Source organism: Marmota marmota, unplaced genomic scaffold (assembly GCF_001458135.2).
Source record: "Marmota marmota marmota unplaced genomic scaffold, marMar, whole genome shotgun sequence".
Taxonomy (NCBI): domain Eukaryota; kingdom Metazoa; phylum Chordata; class Mammalia; order Rodentia; family Sciuridae; genus Marmota; species Marmota marmota.
The window spans coordinates 5,253,683-5,277,842 of record NW_025999961.1 but is presented as its reverse complement, the minus strand read 5'-3'; the positions used below and the strand labels follow the sequence as shown (position 1 = coordinate 5,277,842).

The 24,160-nt window shown below is 40.2% G+C and overlaps 1 protein-coding gene across 5 annotated transcripts in view; it reads right to left on the bottom strand.

Moving 5' to 3' along the window:
* Nucleotides 1-24,160, bottom strand: part of Adamts12 (ADAM metallopeptidase with thrombospondin type 1 motif 12) — a 299,094-nt gene that overhangs the window by 68,898 nt on the left and 206,036 nt on the right. For all 5 annotated transcript variants that reach the window (XM_048802926.1, XM_015496380.2, XM_048802927.1 and 2 more), the window contains 4 exons: nt 19,458-19,591; nt 11,742-11,862; nt 3,067-3,311; nt 1,529-1,667 (listed from right to left, as the gene is read on the bottom strand). In XM_048802926.1, coding sequence (XP_048658883.1) covers nt 1,529-1,667; nt 3,067-3,311; nt 11,742-11,862; nt 19,458-19,591 — 639 coding nt within the window. The remainder of the gene's footprint in view (nt 1-1,528; nt 1,668-3,066; nt 3,312-11,741; nt 11,863-19,457; nt 19,592-24,160) is intronic.

Below are 24,160 nucleotides of genomic sequence, written 5' to 3'. Positions count from 1 at the left end.
TTTTTGTCCCTGATGAGCAGAGCTCTCTCTGTTTTCTTGTTGCCATATCTTGAGCTGCCTTCCTCCCGGATCCCTTTGCCATGGTGTTCTGTCTTACTTCAGTCCCTGAGCAATGGAGTCAGACCTGTGAAACCAGGAGCTCCAAATAAACTTTTCCTCCTCTAATTGTTCTGGTCAGGTCTTTTAGTCAGAGTGACAAAAAAGCTGATTAAAACACTATCATCATTGCAAAACCCAGCCACTTATCTCTTTATTCCTGGCATTTAGAAATATTGCACATGAATCAAAGGGTTCATCCTGTCTTGAAATAGAAGAGGGTGGAGGGGTGGAGGATGGTCTCCTGTTTTGGGAGTCCCTGCCCCGTTAGTATTGGTTAAGTTTTACTCTGTGATGTGCTGGGACAAATGATTTAAACTTAAAGCTTCAACTTGAACTTCATTAAAAGGCAAGAACAAAGAGGATCATAAATTGAAAAAGTACTGGTAACTACATTCACAGTGACTTCGTTTTCCTCACAACTGCTCCTCTGGGGAAGTTTCTTTCATCCACTGATTTTCTGCTTAAATGACCTTTGCTTCTCTGGAACCCCTCCCATCACTCTGGGCAATGAGGGTGGGACAGGAGGTCAGTACATTTGGAAATGCTAACACAGCAGGGGAAATCACAGGATGGACTCTCCCACCAATACCACTTATGGCTGCAGCCACAGATAGCACCCTTGTCCCCAACCCATTTCCAGAGGTTTAGCATTTTCAAACCTCATACTTTGTAAAATGAGGTCTTCATCCTTGTGTTTTCTAAAAGCTGACCTTGGTTTTCTGTGCTGAATCAGGAAAATAATGTTGAAGGTGCATGACCCAACGGTCGTTGGGAGACCTCTTTCTACAATATCTCTTGGAGTGGTGAGGCCAGTGAAGGATTCGGCAGAGTCTGAGAATGTGAGTGGGCAGCCCATGGAGAGGCAGCCTGGCCTCCTGATCCATTCACTCCTTCACTTTTTATTCCCTTTGCTGGGTCCCAGATTCTGGCTCTTCACTCTGCAGCTGCCCTAGTTTTATAGGCAGTAGTTATAGGCTGGAGGCAGAAAGTTTTAGAATCAACTTGGACATGATCCAAAAGAGAAAAGAAATGGAGACTTCACACATGGTGCTATTAAATGAGCCCTTTAAATGAAGGAAAGCCCCAAGTACCCACAGGCCCTGAACCTGCCTTCACAGGCCTTGGAGAGTTTGTCTGGCACCATGGTGTACAGCTATGCTCCCCAAACAACCTGTGTTGCTTCATCTCTCCCAACCTCCCTTTTCAGGTAGATGATGTCCAAGTGACTAAGGCCAACCAATGAGATGTGAGCAGAAGTGCCTCTGCCTTTAAGCCACATCTCTACACTGTCACTGCCCACAGGGCCCCTGGCCACATGTTGGCACCCTGCAGATCCGTGAACATGGAGTACAAACCACTGGCTAAGATGCTTCTAAGGACCACTCTAGGAAGGTGGCTAGGATTCCTAGTGACAGTAGCTGTCCCTCACCTGTCCCGCATGTCACACTGCACTCTGTCCAACGGCCAAACTGCCAGAAGTACACCAATTGCTCCACATCGTTGTCAAGGCCATCTTTCCGGATTGTGTACTCATACTTGATGCCTGGGTTAGTCACCTGGAATAGGAGCTAAAAGGCAAGAAAGGGATGACAAAACATGATGTCATGACTTTAGACTGCAAACCACAGTCAGGTCAAAACTCTACACAAAGGTCCATCATCTGAAAGTAGTTAAGAGAATACACACTGAAACAGATACCATTAAATGGACCTATATCTAGGTCCATATTTGTGTCTGTACCTCTACTTTCATACCTCCCTCTACCTCTGTCCATATATATATAGTCTCCATTCCGTTATTTTTTGGTTGGATTTCCATTTCTGTAAATGGGGATGTCCAATCACATGGACATTACTCTGAGAGAATGCCAGGGAGTGTCCTCTCCAACAACTAGCTGATAGGTCATTTGTGTCTTATATAATTATCAACTTCGTGAATACAGGTAAGTGCCTTAGTTCCCTCATGTACTAAGTAATAATAGTACTTACTAATGGGGTTATGATGAGGGCTAAATGAGTAAATACACGTAAAGTTATTAGAACATGACACAAGATTAGCACTAAATAAATGTTAACTGTTATCACGCCCTTGCTGTTGTCTTTTGATGCTCTATCCTAGCTCTCAGCTGGTTAGTTCCTTTAATGCATAGTAATTCTGGGATAAGAATGTCATGGGTTTTAGCTAATGTGTGCTGCTCTTGGGATCGTCCCTTCACTTCCTTATCCTGTAGGTCATCCTACAACACATTTGAATTAGATTTACCTTAAACTCAGAGGAGGTGAATTATTTGCTCCCTGGGGTTGAGGTTCCAACATGTACATCTTTTTGCCCTTCTGACCAGGTCAGAAATAAAGTCTGCTGACAGTCATGGACCACAGCTGCCAACCCTGACCTCTAACTTTTGAATGTAGCTAGATTGACTGTCTGGAGTATCTGCTGTTCCCAGTCTGCCTTGCCTCTACCAGTACAGTCATGCCTTTTTTCTTTTCTATAGTTCAACACCAAAATGAACGACAAGTCCTTGTGCCTCTGAAGAGCACATACTGCATCCTAACACCTCTTTCCTCCTACAGCTTCACAAAGGCAAACCCTCTGCCTGAGGACAAGCATCTGCCAGCATGTACCTTCTTCCCCACTGCTGGGAATCTACCTGGAGACTCACGTCACACTGACAATAGGCTGCAAGCTCTGTTACATATCTGACAAATAATTACCCTCAAGTAAACCAGCCTGGAAACAACTCAGACTTCCTAATGGGGGATTTGAAAGCCACTGGCATTTTGTTATGGGAGTTTTAGCAATTCCTAAGCAATAAAGGATGAGAACCACAAATATATTGCTCCCCTCTCTCTTCTTTGCTAGAAGAAGTTTTAATGATTCTTACTTCATATGCCCCAGCAAATACCTGGAAAAGGAAAAGAGGCTACACCGCATCCACGTCTGCAGTTCCCTTCCCCTCTGCATTACCTGGATCCACACTGACTCATTGGTGGGGCCAGGGGCCATCAGTTTCTCCAGGTCTCCTTTCCTGTCATACTGAAAGACCGTCCCTGCCAGCTTATAGTTCCCGTTCCACTGGATAATAAATCCTCCATTCAGATAGTATTTTTCTGGGTCTTCACTCCTGATGGCCAGGAAGTTTCCTGCTGCTTTGATTTCCATCACCCTTATGTCCCTCGCTCCTTTGGGAATGAGCCCGATGTCAACATAACCTGAGAATTGAAGAGATAAAAGTTAAAAAGACACGCTAGCTTCTGGCTGAACACAGTCTGTTTCTGACCCTTCGTTTATCCTCCTCCCTGTGTCCCTGTTCTCTTGTACCCTTGCAGGATGTCCACTGGGATTGGCAGAAGCACCAGTTACTGAGAATTTTAAAGAGCTTGGCCAGAAGCAGAATTTTCAGGTGCTTTGCAACTCAATGTGTAAACAGTTTTGTGAGAAGAGGTAAAATAAATGCAGATTAGACGCTGTAGCTTTTTTTTTTTTTTTTTTTTGGTGAATACAGCATCTATTTTTCTGTGATTTTATGTTGCTAATTAAAAATGTTACAACTCCCAGCCAGCTTTCTGCCAGCATTTCTCCCTCTGCCACTCCCTCCGCCACTTGTCGCTGCTGTCAGATGAGTCTCTCTAAACATAGCATTGGATACATACTTCTCCTCCTCCCTATTGCCAGCAAGTTAAAAAAAAAGTGTCTTACAAGTAATTTAATCCTGGCTTCTATTCATTAAGAAAATTCTGGAGGAAATCTTTCCTTGATTGCCACCTGGCTTGTTTGAATACATGCCCTGATGAGAAACTTAGTTCTGGGTACAGCCTTTGCTGTTGGACAATCCCACTCATTAGAAAGCCCCTCCCCTTCCCCCTAATGTCTTGCTAAAATAGGAATTTGTAGTTTATTTTCATGTGTTCTTATCCAGCCTCCTGAAAAAGCATATGTGGATATCCACGTAGAGATGACGAACAGCTCTAATCACAGTCTTCTCCTCGATTACTGGTTGTCATGGTGGGAGGCGCGCTGGTGAAGAAGGAATTCGCACAGCAGTGTCCTCCATTTGCAGGCTCTATGGCAAGCATGTCATGCTTCAGTGTGATTTAGCCTGAGAGACATCACTTCACAGAATGGAAAGAACCTGGACTTAGAGAAGGTTATATGAAAGGTGCCCTGGGGCACTGGAGTCAGAAGACTTGTCTTCTAGTCTCTACATCATGAATTAGCTCTGTGACTCTCAGTCACAGAGAACGTTGTGAATGTTGTCTTCACAAGGCAGGGGACTGAATGATGCCATTTGAGGGCTCTCTTCACTCTAGTGTTCAACAATCTTATTCTCTTCTAAGCTGACTACTGTTTGGTCCTTTAACTTTTTCAAATAAAATGTGGCTTTAAGGCTCTGATCATCCCATTAATTTCCCCATAGATATATAATAGTCTTTTTTAATTGGTGCATTATAATTATACATATGTTATACGTATAATTATTTAATATTATAATTATATAATAGCAGGATCCATTAGCCATAATCATACATACACACCACTTGATCAACCTCATTCTGCAATACCTTCCCATTCCCTCTCCTCCTCTCTCCCCCAGTCTGCTTTCTCTTCTGCTCTTCCTTCTATTATTGTTATTATTTTTACTGTTATTTTAATTAGTGTGTATATATGTGATTCATTGTGTTTTATTCATACAAGGAAATAGCATAATTTGGTGGATTTTATTCTCCAGTATTTTCCCATTACCTACCCTCCTCTCTTTCTCTGATCCCCTTCCTCTATGCTATCAATCTTCCTTTCATTTTCACATACACAGGGTTTTTCAGCCTGACAAGTAAGACCCTCATCTCAGTCATCAGAAAGTTCTTGATTGCTCTGTCTCCCTCAGATATGAAAGTAGCATGAGTCCTGGGAGTCAAACATTGGCCTGTTCAACAGCAATGATTTGCTCAGAAACTGGATATAGGACATAACCTCAGCTTTATTTTTTCAAATTGCAAGCTCCCATTCAGAAGAACCAAAATATGAGTCTTGTAGTATTCAATTAAGTTTCATTTGGCTCCCATACACTTGCCTGAAACAGCTGATTAAAATGACTGATGCAAAACTACCTTGGGGAAGATATTTATCACATGTAATTGAAGTTAATGCAATTTTTAAAACTGCCTTTGGGGTGTTGCTATCTGTAACCATCTTCTGACAGGGTGTTGAATGCCTTCTCATAGCAGAACTCATGCAGGGAAATCAAATCACTTTAAATATTATACTTCCCACTTTGTTCCTAGCTTTAAAAGTGAAGGGAATGATATAGAACAAAGTATATTGTTATATTGCATGCATGTACAAATATGTAACAATGAAACCCATCATTATGTACAAGTATAATGTATCAATAAAAATATAGAAAAATGGGTAGAGGGAAGAGATGGAGAAAAATGATAAAAACAGTTTACTTTTTATTCTTCCATTTAGAGAATTTTAAACTTGGAAATATTTATTGTGGGCAGATTGATTTTTCTACTAAAATAAAGCATTCAGCATATATCAGTGCTGTATCTGTATAGATTTTAGATAGAAGAAGGATTGGTAAAAATAATTCCAAAGAGTTAAGAACGATGAACATATTAATCAAGCAAAATCAATTTTCTTGCATCTTCTCTACTGTGAAACATTAGCCACTTCTGCCAGTATTGGAGGGAGAGGGAAAACACTAGGGGAAGAACAGTGTTACCTTAGATTAGGTAGAGGGAATTAATGGGAGGGGAGGGGAGGAGATGTGGGGATAGGAAAGATAGTAGAATGAAACAGACATTATTACTTTATGTATATATGTGACTGCATGACCAATATGATTCTGCAACATGTACACTCAGAAAAATGAGAAATTATATCTCATCTATGTATAACAAAGTGCATAAATGCATTCTACTCTCATGTATAACTAATTTAAAAAAATTAAAAAGAAGCAGAATAAAACAACAGCAATAAAAAGAAGTTGGATTGACTTGCCCTTGACTTAGAGTTTTAGAATCAATTATTTCAAGAGAGGCCTATCAGGGTAAGAGAATCGTGTTACACATGGTGAGCAAATATAACTGTCTCCCTAGAAGCCAGTGGAAAGGAAAGATAAGAGAAGGAACAGATAAAGGCAGCTTCCTGTCCTAAATGCTTCTAGAACAAAGGATTACAGCCCTAAACCGTGGAGAGTCTTTAGTCCTCTTGATAAGAAAATTCTCAAGCAGAGTGTCCAAGCATTCTCCCTCTCCTCCCACCCATTCCAACTTGAGGTTTCCTAGGAAACATGCAGCAGAACAGACTCCATTTTGGCTTTATGACAGCTATGTCCCCTCTTATCATTATGAACCTGGATTCTTTCTGGAATGTTGTCTTATGTGATGCTCATCCTTTCTATATGCACTGCCTTAATCCAGACCTCATCCCCTAAACTTGGATTCATGTTTTAGCTCCTAGCATTGGGTTCTCCCATGCCAGGTAAATTTGTATGTTGCCAGGGAACTCGTCTCTCTAGCACTGACCCACTCATTTTAGTCACCCACCTAAAATCAAGGAGTGGTCTCTCCTCTCTCTGAAATTAACAGCAAACACATTGAACTTCATGGTATAGTACAGGAGCTACTTTTTGAGTTTTGAAGCATATAATTTCTTCCGAAAATGTCTCCTCTGCCCACTGGCCAGTCCTGTGCAGACCTTCCACGCTCCTGCCACAGCTCCTCCTCCTGCCTATGCAGTGGTGGGTTCTACTTCCTCAGAGTTTAGAAGGCCAGGGATGCAGACACCTTGCCCTACAAGAGTCTGTTCTGTAGCATGTTTCCCAGGAAACCTCATGTAACATTATGGGATTAGGAAGGTGGCTGCAACAGAACCTGTGAATGTTGTCAGTTCATAACTATGTGCATTTTATCTTCCAACCAGCAGATTAGTGCAGAGCCTAGGGAGCCATCACCAGAAGAACCAAGCACATGAACACACAGAATCATTAATAGGTGGGTACCTAGGTGGTCAGGTACACGTGCAATTCCAGGCCACTGTTACTTTTACTCCATTCCAAGAATTTCCTTTTCTAAAGCTGCAGATTCTATAGAACAGGGATTTTCTCTGTTCTTTTTCTGTTTTGTAAATTGCAGATTACTGTTACTATTACTTTTGGAGTGCTGTGATTGGACCCACAGTGTTCTACATGCTAAGAAAGTGCTCTACCGTGGGGCCATATCCCTAGCTCCTATTTTTTTCTTTAATATTCTTAACTATGAAAATGAACTATATGTATGTTGTTTCAGAAAGAGGAAATTAAATTAAGTATCATGCCAAGAGAGTTATGACTCTATTATGTGCAACAAATCTGCTAAATATATTTGTGATTTTGTTTATATCCATATTATTAAAGATGAATTTTACATGGTAACTATTCAAGTGACATAAAAAGGTTTTGAGATGAAAGTCTAAGCTCATTCTGGTTATGATCAGAGTAAGGAGGTAGAAGTTGAGGCTGGTAGTTAGGGCACTGAGTTAAGTAGCCTAGTTAGCCATATGAGAGTTCCCAGGAACTCAGATAATGGGTCCCTGATTCTCAGTAACTAGCAAAGCGGTGTGAACAAGACCAGCTGAGCTTAGTGATTACAGGACCCAGCAAGAGCAAAGTCCAGAGAAGCTCACTAAGGCCAGAGAAGCAGGCCACAGTGGTGGTTTTAAGAAGTCCAAGATGCCAAAACATGTCAGGAAAGAGCTAGCTAATGTCTAACACCAAAGCAGGTAAGTAATACAGAATCCAGGGGTGTAAGCAGCAGGAAACAAACCAAGACTGAGGAAACTGGGCTACAAAGGGTCCACGTCTAGGCCAAAAATACGGCCATGAGAGATCAGGATAAAGGTTACGGATCTGAGAAATAAGCCCACTGTGTTCTTGGAAAAAAACAAGCTTAATGTCCATCAACTTCCTTCTGAACAGGCTCCTTGTTTAATTCCTGCCTAAGGGTCAAGTTTCAGAGCAGAGTCTTGGGTCAGTGACTTCAATGGTATAAGACAGAGGAGGCAGTGGGGAGAGTCCTCCAGGCCAACTGCAAAATAGATCCTCAATTAACATTTCTTAATCAACGAGTGAGTGAATGAATGAATAAATGAATGAACGAACAAACAAATCAGGCAGTTGTTAATATCTCTATATAGGATACTGTATTCTGGGCCCAAGTTTTTGCATTTCTGGATACTTTTAATCACAGTAACCATGGAACTATGCCTGATACCATTTACTTTTTTTCTCCAACAGTGGAAAATGAAAGCTGTTATGGGGAGCCTACTTAAGGAGGCTTATGTTTCTCAAGTATGGTACTAATTAAAGAGAACTATGGTACCATCAGGTGCGTGGCCTCAAATCTACTAAACAGATCTCTACAGAGAAAGAAGCTCTGTTGGGACATCCATGAAGGCCAGGGAGACAGACACCTTCCCCTTCAAACTCTGCCCAATTTCAACTCTCAGATATGCACAGGTATGATCAGTCCTGAGGCTATCAGAAGAGAGACAATTAAAAAAAAATTCTCACTCAGGGTCAGAAGGAGCCTCAGAAGCTGAGGTCCAAGGGTTAATTTTCCAAGGCCAATGGTCATTTAGAATAGAACCTGCTCACTTGCCTGCCAGCCTATTTTAATTCCACATCATATTTTTTCTTAGAGCACCCATAAGAAATAAATCAAAGAATTTGTCTAATATTTCATGCCTTCATAGTCCAGGGCAATAGGGACCCTCCATTCCTAAGGTCTCCTGAGAGAAGGAGGAGGAGGGGGAGGAGGAGCAGTGTTTGACCACCAAGGCCACTTTAATTGCAGACATTTTCACTTATATTTCTTTTTAAATGACTCTGTTAAAAAGAGCTGTGAGCCAAAGTAAGTATTAAAGGAAAAGAACACAGGGAGAAGCCATGGATCAGTCTGGCCATGCAGGGTTTGAAGGACTGTTGAATTATTCTGAGAAATTTACCATGCATTTCCATGATTTCCCAGTGCCAGTCTCCACCTGTTCTCCAGCTTCACTATTCCTGGTATTGCCTGATGATTGCTTATTTCCCCCAGAAAAAAACACACTGGGTTCTCTCGGGGCCACAGGCATGAACAGATAGTGAGACTCTGAGGATCTGATGCATAAGCACTGGACTATCAAAGCCATGTCCAAACAATCACAATCCCCTGTGTGACTGGCTGCAAAATCATACTTGTTCTGGAAATAATCCATCGCAAGTCACAGATACCTGAGAGCAAAGGCCATGTTCTTTTGACCAGGGAGATAAGAGTTAAAACATCAAGTTCCTGAAATAATCCACTGCCACCCACCACAGAAACCACAGTTGGGAGAGGAGAGATGACAACAGAATATTTTCAGACATGCATTACAGGAGCAATGATACCAATTTATGGCTTTGGGCCACAGTAGGGAAGGGACCCTGACCCAAAAGGCTGGCTTGTGTTTCCAAGGAGTAACAACACCAGAGCCAAACTGTAGGCAGGACATCAAAGAGGAAAAGTTCTTTCTCGGATATTCCCTTAGCATAACTGTAGAATAGTTAATGATTTTTTTCTCCTTTATTACCAAAGGAATATGAAATCAGTCTTAAGAGAAACTTTTTAAACACATTTATATGAGTACTTATTGAATACTTACTGTAGATTCAGACAAGTAGTTTGGAATTGAGAAGGGTAATGCAAAGACTAAATGACAATTCTGCTCTCAGTTAATGGCATTAGAGAGAAAATTAAACATAAGGTGAAATAAGGCAGCAATACAAGACAGCATGTAAACAAAAAGACGGAATATATACAGGATGTCTTCAAAGAGGGGAACTAAGTTCCCCCCCCTTTTTTTTTTACTTTGGACTTCACATTAATTAACTATTCCAATGCAATCTAGTTGCATTTCCCAAAATTTTACCTCACTTTTTGTGTCATTTAAATAGTGGGCTGGGGATAGCCAGGATTTTATGGTGATATAGCCTCACTAAGCATAGAGCAAAGGTAGGATCTCGCAAATGTCCTGTGGGTCTATGGAGTCAAGACTTCCTTAGTGGATGCTGCAGAGTCCAGAATAAAAATTCAATTTCCACAGTGTGCTGGGGTGGCAGGGTCAGANTCTAAAAGAGAAGGATCTGAATTACATTTAAAAATTTAAACTTAGTAGTTCAGTAGTCAACAATTAAGATACAGGAATAGAATTTAAACAAATTTATGTTTACTAGGGAGCAAGATGCCACATCATCAAATGAAGAACACACTGGATACTCTTGGGATCCTACTTGGTAAGTTCATGGCATCGTCTCTAGGTAGCAGACTGCCTCTCTCCCTCAGGCCCGCCTGCTGTGGAGCTTGCTGGACTCTCTATTTCCAACATTGACATCTCCACAAAATCCAGAGATTTAATAACCTAATCCCCACCCCAGGCAGCCTGGACCATGACAGGTGGGAGATTTGAGGAACACATTGAGGCATAAACAGTTGAAGGCTGACACCATTCCCTGGGTGCCAAGAACCATCAGAATCCCTGTGGGTAGCAAATTTACCCTTCCGATGGGAAAACTCAAGATGTGCAAGTTCTACACCGGCTTCTGACACAATGGCAACAGCTCAATGATACATCCTTTCTCAGCTTTCCCTCTTTCACTTCTCAACTCCTTACTGGTATTTCCCAGGACATCCTATTTCCCAAGTAATTATTTGTCCTGAATTCTTGTCTCAGGGTACATCTGGGGAAGCTCAAATAAGAAACCCTGAGTTGTCTCCAAGTCTAACCTATTTCCTTCTCCCAAGAAACCCACACCCAAGCTGGGGTTCATTGATGGGGCCAAAGGACATGAGAACTATTTTCACTGAAAGCAAACCTGCACAGGGACATAGCTGATTTGGGGTGAGGGTGGATTATCAGAAGTCAAAAGCTGGTAAAAGAAGAAATCTTGTAAATGATAGTTACAGGGAAAGAATAATGAAATAAGGGTTTTTAAAAAAAGTGAAAAGAAAGGGTGGGGGAGAAGAGTTAGAAGAGTTGCTCTGAGAGCCATAGGGAACACAGAGTGGATCCCCTTTACTCGCTTACAAGGAGCAATTGAGTATGAGGGAGAGCTGAAGCAACCCTACTTTGCTTCTCCTTCGGCCTTAAAGGTATCTCAATTCTTCTGCCTTTGGACCTGTTGCTGGCTTCTCTGCTGCTGTCCCAGGCAGAACCTGCCTGTGTCTGCTTTCTTCTTGACCAGTTTTGGTTTCTTTTCTCCCCTAGTTCTTGGTCTGTTTGATGCCATTGACCTTCAGCCCTGATCCTCTTGTGATGTCTGTTTCCAGAGATCACACTTTCATGTCTGTTCCCATGATCCGCCAGCAAGCCCTTCTCTCTCTCTCTCTCTCTCTCTCTCTCTCTCTCTTCTATGTCTCTGTGATGCCTTCTGTATTTTCTTAGCAATCAACCACCCCTCTTAAAACTGCCCAGGAGCTCTTTCTCCTTTGTACTGAGGGCTAGAGTCTGTTTCAAATTCTTTTGAAAATTATAAGCTATTTTTTTTTTTAATATACAAAACCTAGGAATCTGTCAATTATTTTTTGTGGCCTCCGTTCCAAGTCTCCTGCCACTTCAATTATTTATTTGTTTATTACCAGATCCTTCTTTCTGCTTGAACATCTTCCTTACAGTCTGGCAGGCAGAGCCGTCTCCCAGACAAACACCACAGCGATCCTCCGTGGCATTGGAATCGATCTCGTAGTCACAGCCAACCATCTGAAGGAAGAGAAGTCAGGATGAATAACACTGGCAGGAGACACAGAGCTGCCCAGACCTTTGACTTCATTTCCCCTTTGGTTCTTCATAAGCCTGTGTAGCTTTGCAAGAGTACAAAGACAAATGCTTGTTTTCTTCTCCTGACGGAGGTCAGAGGAGGAACCAAATCATTTACCAGTGATAAAGCCAATGGTTAAGGAAGGACAGTCATCCCTCCATACCGACAGCAGATACCAAAATTTGCAGATGCTTAAGTCCTTTATATAAAAGGTATAGCATTTGCATAAGCCTATGCATATCCACGTACTTCAAATCATCTCTAGGTTACTCACAGTATATAATACCAATGTAAATGCTATATAAACAATTATGATACTGTATTGTTTAGGGAATAATAACAAGAAAAAAAGTCTGTATGTTCAATACAGCCACAGTCTTTTTTTCCAAAAGTTCTCCATCTGAGGTGGGTCGATTCCATGAATATGGAACCTGTGGATTCAGAAGGTGACCATCCTTGTTTAGAAGAGAGAGAGGGAGGCACACATTGAGTGAGATCTCTAATTTTTCCTGGGTCAAAGGTAGAACTGAACACAGTTCAGAAAACCTAACTACAAAAACGTCTTGGAATTGGAGTCGGTGGAGCAGCAAGTCTTCACAAGTGCAAACCTTATACTCCCTCCTCTCCACCAAGATTTCCCAGAAGTGATGTAACAACTCCATCTGCAACTTGGTTCTTTAAGGACAGTGGGTTAATCAGCCATCATCAGGAGGAACGAGGCTTAATGATGAGAAGATGCCAGTCCCAGGAGGGAGGAAATCTTAGACTCATCATTAGACCCTCTGGAGCTTCCCATGACCCCAGCTCCAGTGCACTTTAAACTTGGCCACAGCCAGCCATCCTGACCTCCCTCCCTCCAGCTGCAGAGGAGGAACAACCAGTTCTTCCTGGACCAAGATGAATTTTGTTTCTATGCTGTGGACACAATCCATTCTCAGTGTTCTGCCTAGCAGTTCTCCTGAACCATCATCTTTCCCTTTTGTCTGTCACCAGGGTTGAGTCTTTTTCATTTTGAAAAGCCCTGCCTACAGAAGGGGAGTAATGAAACCTGGGGTGTCCTGAAGCATCAGGTTGCAAATAATCATGACACTTAGACGGAAAGTCATGAAGCACATGGGAGCATCAATTGAACTTCTCTGCTGCCTGCTTTCTTCCATAGCTGCATGGGGAAAGCTGCACCGTATCCCTTGATACATAATTTTCTTTCCTGTTTGGAAAGGAGAATTGTGCCCCAGTAGGTTCTTTTTCTTCTCAAGAATCTTTTTTTTTTTCTAATTTTAAAGTCACCTCAATCTTCTGAAAGGGAGATTAGTCGGAGACTTCATACTCTCTATCAGCTAGGCAGAATTAATGCCCACTGACAGAAAATAGCTCAATTCCTGAGGTTAACTATCTCTAATTTCCTGTAGGCACAAAGATTGTGCTGTTTGACCCAATCAGGAAAGAAAATAAAGTCCTAAGAGATTTTTTTTTAAATATCAAAACTTAATTATGCTAATTAAATGAAAAGGAAAAAAAATTCCAGACACATGCCTGGAGTGGTTAGAAGTAAAATGCCAACCCTTCACCAGTGATAAGTTGATGTCAAGTTTGAGCACACTCTAATAAGCTGACCTTTACAAATCATATTCCCAATGTCTTTCATACCTTCCCTGACTTGGAGTGAGTCAGGGAAACTGAGATATATTAATTTTAAAGTGTTTTCTTTAATCTACCAAGGAAGAATAGATTAAAACCTAAAGAATAAAGGCAGGCATGCAAAAAGACAAAAAAAAAAAAATAACATCCCATAGAATCCACATCTTTCTTTTCTCTCTTTTTCTTTTATTGATTCTTTTTAGTTACACATGACAGTAGAATCCATTTTGACATGATTATACATAAACATGGAGTATATCTTGTTCTAAGACCCCAAGACCTCTCCTTCCTCTTCCCTCTATTGATCTTTCTGCCATTTGCCCTTAGTTATTTTTTTAAAATTAATTTCTTGTGGATGTACACAATGGTGAGGTTCACTGTTGTGTATTTACATATGTACATAGGAAAGTCATGTCTGGCTCATTCCACTGTCTTTCTTTTCTCATCCCTCTTCCTTTCTCTATCTACTGCACTTAACCATGTCTTTCTCCCTGAGTTCCTCCAGCAATATTATCCTGCACATCTGGGAGGCAAGGGTTGGGGGAAGGAACCATGCACATGTCCTCAACATGCTATGCCAACTGCTTATTGAATGGATTCTCGTGGAAATCTCACCCAATTTGTTTTCCCAGTCAGCTGTGCCTAGTGCAACCAAAAGTGAATTAAGTATATAACGGAAGGTCTGTGAAGGTGGAAACCACTTCAAACGTTAGGAAATCTCAGGAGCAAAGAACTAGACTTCACTCTCCTCTTTTAGAGCATGCACTGGCAATAAGGCCACAACCGAATGGTCTTTCTGTCTTCTGTGGAGTTAGGGGTGGCTCTGCTGGTGCTGCTGCCAAATGTGAATAATGACTTCAGCTTAGCTCTTCTCTGATATGACTCTGGGGATTGGACAGCCCCACAATGGCGAGTGGATAAGTTATATCAATTTCTTTGAATTCTCTCTCTCTGCTTAAGAGTCAACATTGTTTTGTTTTACAATTCTCAAGGGATTGAACTGAAATAGCAACTAGCCCCATGAACTAATCCACCTGGAATGTCACCCTTTCTTTCTAAGTTCCTCAGCAAAGATAGACACTGGAAGGATGCCTAGTTTTATGGTGAGATTTATTCCCAGCCAATGAAACTTTAAAGTGTGAAAACAGGTCAGAACTACGCTTAGTTGGAAAAAACAGGTAAATGCCATTTAGTGAATGGAACAGTAGCATAAGGCTTTCCTCACCACATTTTTTCAAAGTTGGTACTTGTCCTAGATTAAACTGTGTCCTCCAAAAAAGATATTTCAAAGTCCTTAGTACCTGTGAATGTGATCTTATTTGGAGACAGGATCTTTGCAGATATCATCAAATCAGGGTACTAGATTGTCACTAGGAAGTCATACTCGATTAGGGTGACTCTAAATCAAATAACTGGTGTCCTTTAAAGAAAGAGATTTAGAGACAGAGATACACAGAGGGAATATGGCTATTGTAAAGACGAAGAAAGGTATAAACTGGAGTGAGGTAACTACAAGTTGGGAATGACAAAGATTGTCAGAAACCTCCAGAAGCTAGAAAGATTTGAGGAAGGATGCTTCCCTAAAGCCTTCAGAGGGAAGAACAGCCCTGTTGACAACTTGATTTCAGACTTCCAGCTTCCAGACTGGGGGACACAAAACATTTCTTTTATGTCCCTCTATTTGTGGTAATTTGCTATGGCAGTCCCAGGGAACTAGCACCATGTTATTTTTCCCACTTAAGATGGGGGAACTCATTTAGAGAAGCACAGTGGTTTCCCCAAAGTCATTCAAAACACCATGTTGTCTGCTTAGCTCTGATGAACTCCATTTCCATGAAGGTAGCACCTGAACTCCTTAGTGTGGCATCCCAGTCCCTCATGGCATCCATGGCTGCTCCCAGACACACTGACCTAACCCAACCCTTCTGCGCCTCTCACACTGGATGTCTTTAAGTGGACATCCACCATCTTCTGTTAGTCAGTTTATATGGAATCTTAAAGTCCACTCTCAGAAGTTGCCTCCACCGGGGACCTTCCCTGACCCATGCTGGTGGACGGGGCATGCTTACGGCACCTGACTTGAGAACACTGGCTGAAGGCCTGCAGCCCATCTGCTTGGCTCCTTGCCAGAGTCTCCAACCAAACTGTAACCATTTACTCCTGGATGGCCAGTCTGATCTCTGTGTCCCTAGGGACTGAATTTGAGGTCAGGCTCCTTGGATGCTAGATTTCATCTTATGGTTGCAGTGGTTTGTTTGTTTCCTTCCAGGGAGGACAAAGACCTTTTACTTTTGTGTCTGTAACTTTTGGCTCTTAGCTAATTCAAACACAAATTGAGGTGCTGTTTGGGGGCAAGGAGGCAGGTGCATTCTGTATGGATTTCTCACAGGTGATCTGTTTATGAGGTGTCCCGAAGAAGCCATGGCATACAGAAAGACTAGTGGAATTGGCCTGAGAGACTAAGCTTCTAATTTGAGTTCTTGCCTTCACCAGTCCTAAGCTAAAGATTTTATTCATTCATTCATTCATGGCTCATGAAAGGAGTAGTTAATCACGAGCCATGATTATCATGTTTAGGAGCTTAGACTTCGTGTAGGAGGCTCTTGATAACTGCCTGTGGATTTCAAGCAGAGTTGTAATAATTACAATTATGTCTCAGAAGGTATTTAGGCCAAAGTCTGAGAGGAGAGCTGGAGGTGTAGTTCAGTGGTAGACCACTTGCTTAGCATGAACAAGGCCCTGGGTTCAAACCTCAATACTACACACACATACACACACACACACACACACAAATCTGAAAAGGAGAAAAGGAGAGCAGATTGCAGTGGGAATGAGGAATGATCTATAAATTTCATTTAGGAATGTTAAGACTGAAGTAACTCTTGGACTTTGAGGGGCAAGAGATTGGATTTGGCATTTGAGGTGTTCAGTGTATCACAAATGACCTGCTGTGCACAGCAGGCTGATGATAAGATTTAACAAGGGTGTGGCTGAGTGGATCCAGAACCAGGGGCATAGGGTAGGAGGCTGGTGGAAGGATAAGAGAAGTCTAGAAAGCAGATGATTTGACAGAACAGGACATCTGGGCTGTTCACAGGGAAATGAAGGCCAGGATAAGCTGACTGGGAGAAAAGAAGCTGAAGTCAAAGAAAGAAGGGAGAGAGCTGGAAGAGGAGCATGGGGCTTGAGAGAGTAGGTAGTGCAGTGAGATTCAGAGCTGAGAGAGGGGGAGAGAGGGAGCATCTGCTCACATTTTTAAAAGTTTATTCCATGTAATACTTGTGATCATCACAGTAGATATTCTGAAAAATCACAGTGTAAATTTGTGTCTCTGATAAGCAAACTTTGGAGTTGGGGGCATGTTAAAAATAAATTGGAGTAGGAGGAGGACAGTTAGTTACTTCCAGAACAGATTCAGTTCTATTCAGGTCTTGGTAAATTAACTTTATAGTAGAATCTGAAAATTTGATATGCCAACATGTTGGCAAATACCATAATTTCAACATAGACAGTTGAATACATTAATATATGCAAATACTTTTTCATATTAATGAAGAAGATGGATTAAACATTGCATACATTTTTTTCTGAAAACATATCTTTTTTAAAAATTTCAATATATGTTCAATTCCTCTCAAGGAAAAAAAAACCCCTGAAATAAATGAACAAAGAGACTAACAAGGCTGAAAATACCTACAACCTGGATATTGGGAAGATAAACTATATCTATATGATTAAGTATATTTGATTTGACATCATTTTGGGGATTTAAACACTTAACTCTGTGTAATACAGACAGAAAGTGGGCAGTTTTAGCTTATATAATGCTTTAACTGGCTCCAAGTAAAAAGAAGGCAAACTGAAAGAATCTGCCTTAGTTTATTAAATTCAATTAATTGATTTTAATAGAGATTAAGGATTAATGTGGTTGCATAATTAATGTATTCCACTGTCTATGTTGAAATTATGGTACATGCCAACATGTTGGCATGTCAGATTTTCAGATTCTACTATAAAGGAAATTTACCAAGACCTAATTAGACTGAATCTGTTCTGGAAGTAACTAGCTATCCTCCTCTCTCCAATTTATTTTAACCCCACCATATATTTTGTTCAAAGCATTGTTTTCTAATGCAAGCTAAAAATGCTGTCTCTATACATGCAAAATTACTTAGATCTAAAAGATAATTTTAGCATCACTTTAATTTCTCAGTATCTATAGTTTTCATCCGTAGCTGGATATGCTACTCACTTGGGGACATTTTAAAATATCTATGTCTGGACCCCAAGTCCCAGAGATTTTGAATTAATAACTTTGACATGGAGCTTAGAAATTAATAATTTTTAAAAGCTTCCCAGGTGATTCTAAGATATAACCAGAATCGAGAGCCACTGCTTTAGACAGGGTGGGGCAACTTGTGGTTAAATTATCTGATAATCCTCTTCTCTCACTCTCTGAAATAGACCTAATTCAAATACATTAATTTGGGCTCTTAGTAGCTACAATGGTATTAGTTGGTTTAAAAGAAAACTTCACCTGAGCTTTTCAAATCTGGAGTCTGCTTATGGCTTGCTCTCAGCTCTCCCATGCCTGTTCCCAGGCTTTATCCTCTTGCCTCTTGGGTTTTGGTCACCATGCTAATGAACGAAAAAGCACCTTCAAGGAGATAAATGCTTATTCCCAGGGTGATGGAGATTTTGGGGTAAGAGGTTTTCACAGGGTCCATTTTCTCCAGTGGAAAAAAAAATTATGATAAATTTTTGCAAAAACAAAATGTACTGAGTTTATTATATGCTAGGTCATCTGTTATTTACCCTTTTTGACAATTCCTGTAAAGTAGTTACATTAATAGCCCAATTTTATCACAGAAAACTGAGTTTTAGAAAGATGTACAGGGTTGCACAACTGATAAAATGATGGTATTGAGTTCCTAGTCTAGTACTCCAGTGCTAAACCATTATGGTTTATTTAACAGTTAATTAGATTACTGTTCTTTTGATGAATTAAAAGACAACTTCTCTTTAAACTGAGATTCATGTTTGGGTATTGGATCACAAGATTTGTTGCTTTATTCCTTGTAGCCAAAACAAATTGCAAGCAATGACAAAGAATCCTTTAATGATTTTATACTCAAAAGCATTAACAAACCAGGTCTAAAGAATTTATAAAAAGATGGAGTTGATTTATGGTGTGGGTGTGGAAAAAATTACATAGAATCAAAAGCCTGGATTACAACTACACATTATACGATCTCTCCAAGAAATTCATGTTGACAATAAATGGAGAATTAAATGTTAATATGCTGTATGAAAAGCACTACACAAATGATTAATAATTTCATTTTTTCCCTCAAATTTAATGCTCCTGAAATAATCCATGCTGCCTTTTCTTAATAATTCCTCTTTTAATTTGGTTCTTCCACTTGGCTCTACTCAAAACTTAAAATAGTACCACAGTGAAGATCAACAAATCAAGAAATAAAAGGCATAGCAGAAGGGAAAACTTCTCAGGTCGAAACTTGACTATAGCTGGGTTTGGTGGCGCATGCCTGTAATCCCAATAGTTCAGGAGGCTAAGACAGGAGGATTGCAAGTTCAAATCCAGCCTCAGCAAAAGTGAGGCACTAAGCAGCTCAGTGAGACCCTGTCTCTAAATTTTAAAAAGTACAAAATAAGACCGGGATGTGGCTCAGTGTTCGAGTGCCCTGATACAAAAACAAAAACAAAAAAACTCAACAGTAATGAACACCAGGAAGTCTGTCTTCTTGTGTCTCAGACCATTTATAAAAACCAGACCACATGCAAGTGCCACAAAAATGTAAGCTTAGAATGTGTAACTTTCTGAATTTGAAAGATCATGATTTTATAAAGTTGTAGATTAAGGAAACATACCCAATACCTTACATATGCCATTAATACAGACATTTCTGCTGTTGCCACCTTCAAAGCAAGGGGTACCATCAATGACAGCATCCAGCATTCTCTCAGAAAACTGGCCATCTATGGGTCGGCAGTAGAGCTCACAAGGACGTGCTAAAGTGAGAGAAAGATTAGGTTAGCCTTGTAGTCTGGCATCCTTTCTCCAGGAAATAAAACTGCAAAAATCATACAAACATAACTAAGAGCAAATGCTCTGAACACCGAGACTCTGGATGAACTTGAGGTTAACATGTGTTAAAGCACAAAACAAATAATGAATGCCAACCAATTTTATATAATGTGCAGTGAATTGGTTGTCTGAGAAGGTGGGGTGAAGTCAAAATGTGTTGAAGAGACCACTGGACAAAGTGCCAGGGCAAAGGGCCAAAAGACTCTGAGGATAAATTGGAGCACTTCTTTCATGGTAGTGTGATAACCTTGTCACTGCTAAAACTAAACACCTACATGGAGTCACCAGGGAGCAATTCTTCTTCCAGCAATGAGACCATCCATCGAGTGTTGAATCCAAGGAATTATTTCATTAAGACTTTAATATAAGCTTCAGAATTCAGATTTAGGAAAGCAGCCTGAATAATTCTGGAGCTTTTCTTTAAAAATTTATCCATTTCAAAACTGCTGGGAAGGGCCAGGATGAGGGGGCACTTATACAAAATTTAAGAAGGCACTTGTGATTATAATTGGATCTTCCGTCCACGCCAGGTACTGCGTCGAATTCCAGAATGATGAAGTTCCCATGTTTGTCTCAGTTTCGTGAATTTGTACTGTTTGACCCACTCCCCAAAGTATAAAACTATCCAGAGACTTCAGCTAGTCTTGTTAATACAGTGAATTCAAAGGAATTTGGCTTGGTAAAATAATAGCCAATATATTATTTGAACATTGTTTCCCAGGTTTTGTTTTGCTCGACAGTGATTATCTTATTTTAAGAATCACAACTGTCCTATGCAGTTAGTTATTTTATTACCTATTTCATAGGTGAGAAAGTTTAGCCATAGATACTAAAATCTTACCAAGCTCTCCCAGTACGAGTGGCAGATTAAACCACCATGGTGCTTTGTTTCAGATCCCACACTACAAACCCCTAGTGTACAGACACAACATTTTCTTTAACAACAGAAAAATGTCTTTGATGAGATCATTAAACTGACCACTTTCCACCACATTAGGCAATGCTGAATTACAACACCAATACAAAAGGAAACTGGGTAGCACACTAACTGGATAGCTCTGCTTTAATTCAGAGTATATTTTCTCATGGGGGAAAATACTAGATGCTGAAGTATTCACTTCTACAGAAACAGATTTAAACATTTTAGTTCATGACTATCCCTTGAAGAAGTGACTTTATCTTTCTATGACTCAGTTTCCTCATCTAAAGAAAACAAGTAATAATATCTGCCTTGGAGGTAAATTGTGAGAAATGAGACAGATATTATATGTCAAGCACTCAGCATTATGCTATATAGAGTAAGTGATCAATAAATGGCAGCTTTGGTTTTACTTGTGCATCATTAACTGGAGGAATTCTAAAGGTAGCCTTGGCATTCTGTGCCTCTGTCTTTCCAATCTTCCCAAATAGTCAACAGACTTGTAACCCTGGCTTAATTGTTACTCCAGTCAAAACAGAAACAAAAGAACTTCCCGAAATACTCTCTTTCCCTTCAGATTATTCCATTATGTCATTATTAATTAATTCAGCATTAAATTCATACTTTGTTTTACTGTCTTCTAACTAACTGGTATTGTGTCAGTTTATCATAAAGAATACGAGGTCTTGCTCTGATAGTAGATGGTTCCATAACTTTCTTTTACTATGACTATAGATCTCATTCAAAGGTGTTCCAGTTGTACAATAACTACTGCAGTCCTCTCAGGTCTACAATTCCAAGACTTCAATTTTACAAACTCCTCAATCATACTGTAATGTCCTCAAGGACACTCAAGTCATTTGAGCATTGATTAGCTACTACCAAACAGCACAGTCTGAGAAGGAAGAGTCATAACAGAATGGTGAGGACTCAAAAGCTCAGTAGAGGCAGGAAAAAGCACAGAAATTTTCCTCAGAGTGTTGGAGTTAGATACAGAGAAATACAAATCCATCCCTGACTATTAAACCTTGCCCAAGACTCCCAAGTCTCTAAACTGTGCAAGGGACTGTTGGAAAGTGTGTGGCTGTTACCATTCACCTCTCCCAGTGATTACTAGCAGAACATTACTCTTAGAAGAGGCTCTTAGTTCATCTTTATGAATTAACTGATGTGACAATGATCAACACTGATAGGGAGAAAATTCTGGATCAAGCAGCAAAGGGATTTTTAAATATTGAGAGATTATCAACTCAGGCAGTCAAAAAATGAGCATTAACCTTAGTGATAGAGGTCAAGGACATTCATGGTGACAATGAAATGCTTATCTGGACACAAGTGGACAAATAAATTAATAGAATTCTCTGTGGGCCCTGAAGGCAGTGAGACAAACCCAGTGCCAGGATCTTGCTCAGAGAGGCAAGAAAGATGCAGAATCAGCAAAGAAGATTTTATTCTTGTGCAAAAAACCTGTCATTAACAACACTAACCTCTGAAGAATAGATGAAGTATGGTGGGACAGTAAGAATTCACTTTTATTTTATTCTATTATGTATGCTTGCATTTTTATAAGACACATATATTCATTTTAAGCACAATGCTGTAGCTCTCAAACAAGAAAACTAAATAGTCTCCTTTATGTGATAATGATGACACTTTTTCATAAAGAGAGTCCCACCCTGTTTCTCAAGTATGGGACTAGTACCTCCTTCAAGGCTAACCAGGTTGAAAAAAGCATGCTGCACATAAGAAACAAAAATGTCAGTCTCATATAAGTGCAGCAGCCTAAGGAATCCTTGAACTATCTGGTAATAATCCACAGCTTACTGCCTCAGAGCACAGCTGTGCCTAAGGCCAGAGAGAACCTTATGCTTAAATAAGGCATTGCAAATTGAAGGTTCAGGGCTACTTAAACATTTTGTAAGGTTGCCTGTCCTGCTACGCCAACCCCTCCTCTGGCCTCTTTCTTTCATGGTGTTCTGAGGAAACTGCAGATATTGTTACATTGGCCTGTGACGCAGGGTTCTGCAAAAGGAGGTAAGGGTGGCATTTAATTCTCAGTGATCATCATGAGCATCAGAGATTGTGTCTCAAAAGTCAACCTCATAGAATCGAGCATTTCTATAGCTTTGATTATTTTCATTGTCCTCATATTGTTTACCTGACATCCTTTTGTCTGAGCCATGAGTTTTTTTTTTTTTTTTCGTGTGTGTGTCCTCTGGTTTCTAAGTTAGCTTTCACGTCCATTTATAATTAGGTTAACGTGAAAGTCACTAAAATCAATTTACTGGTAAACTCTCACCCTCATCCTGTAATTAGTCTTTTCAAAGGAAGCTCAGGTAACTGCATGAACTTAATCAAAGGTTTCATTTTCAATTCTGCNGAACACATTGAGGCATAAACAGTTGCAGGCTGACACCATTCCCTGGGTGCCAAGAACCATCAGAATCCCTGTGGGTAGCAAATGGGTAAAGGAGAACGGAAAGCATGAAGGGGCACAGAGAAGTCAAATACTCAGCAGTGGGGCTGTGGCCAGAGGCTCTGAGACTTCCAAATGAGTGCAGGGTGGGAGAGCAAGATGTTACTTGTCTCTTTTTCTCTTCCCCAAGGGACTAGGAAAGAGGGGGGAAAAAACACCTCAATTTTCTAAGTGACTCAAAGGTTAAATAGAAAATATTCAGGGATGACAACTCTGGTTTTCAAAGGAGTTACCATAATGTTAGGAGCACAGCATATCAGAGGCCCAAGAAAGAATCTCTATAGATAAATAAAAATGAGGTTAAATGCAGAAATATGTTTTTTTTGTGTGTGTGTCCCTCTGGTTTTCAAGAGCTTTCACGTCCATTTATAATTAGGTAACGTGAAAGCACTAAAATCAATTTACTGGTAAACTCTCACCCTCATCCTGTAATTAGTCTTTTCAAAGGAAGCTCAGGTAACTGCATGAACTTAATCAAAGGTTTCATTTTCAATTCTGCTGAAACAAGATAGTTCAATATTTTAAAATTAAGAAATGGTCATTAGAAGCAAAAAATCAAACTTACTAAAGTGTATAAAAATATTTGTTTAGTTAAGGAAGAGTTTTGATGCATTTCATGTGTGTTGGTCAAGGTGGTAGGTACTCTTTGTTAGTAGGTAAGTCACCGCACCTGACAATAGCACAGGAGCTGTACAGAAATCACCAGGATAGAGGATGGCTGTTTATACCCTGGAGAGACAGTGAACTCAGTAGGGAGCAAATTAAACCAATCAATCAATCAATCATTCCAAAATGAATGAAGCAGATGTTTACCCTTATGCCTATCATTGCTTAGTATTGACAGCTACACTAGACTAAAAGGTAGGCACATAACAAAACTTGTAAATAAATGAAAAGCAAAGCTGAATGAATTTTTTTCATTCTAAGTCCAGTTATACTTGAGCCATCAGTTAAGATCACACAAGTTCAACCTTATATCTGTGGTAGGAAAAGACCAAGAATAAGGACCTGTTATACCACGGGGGAGGTTATCTATTTTAGTCATGGAAGGCTACTTATTCAGGGTCCCTAAAACCACTAATCCAAATGCTCTGCTTT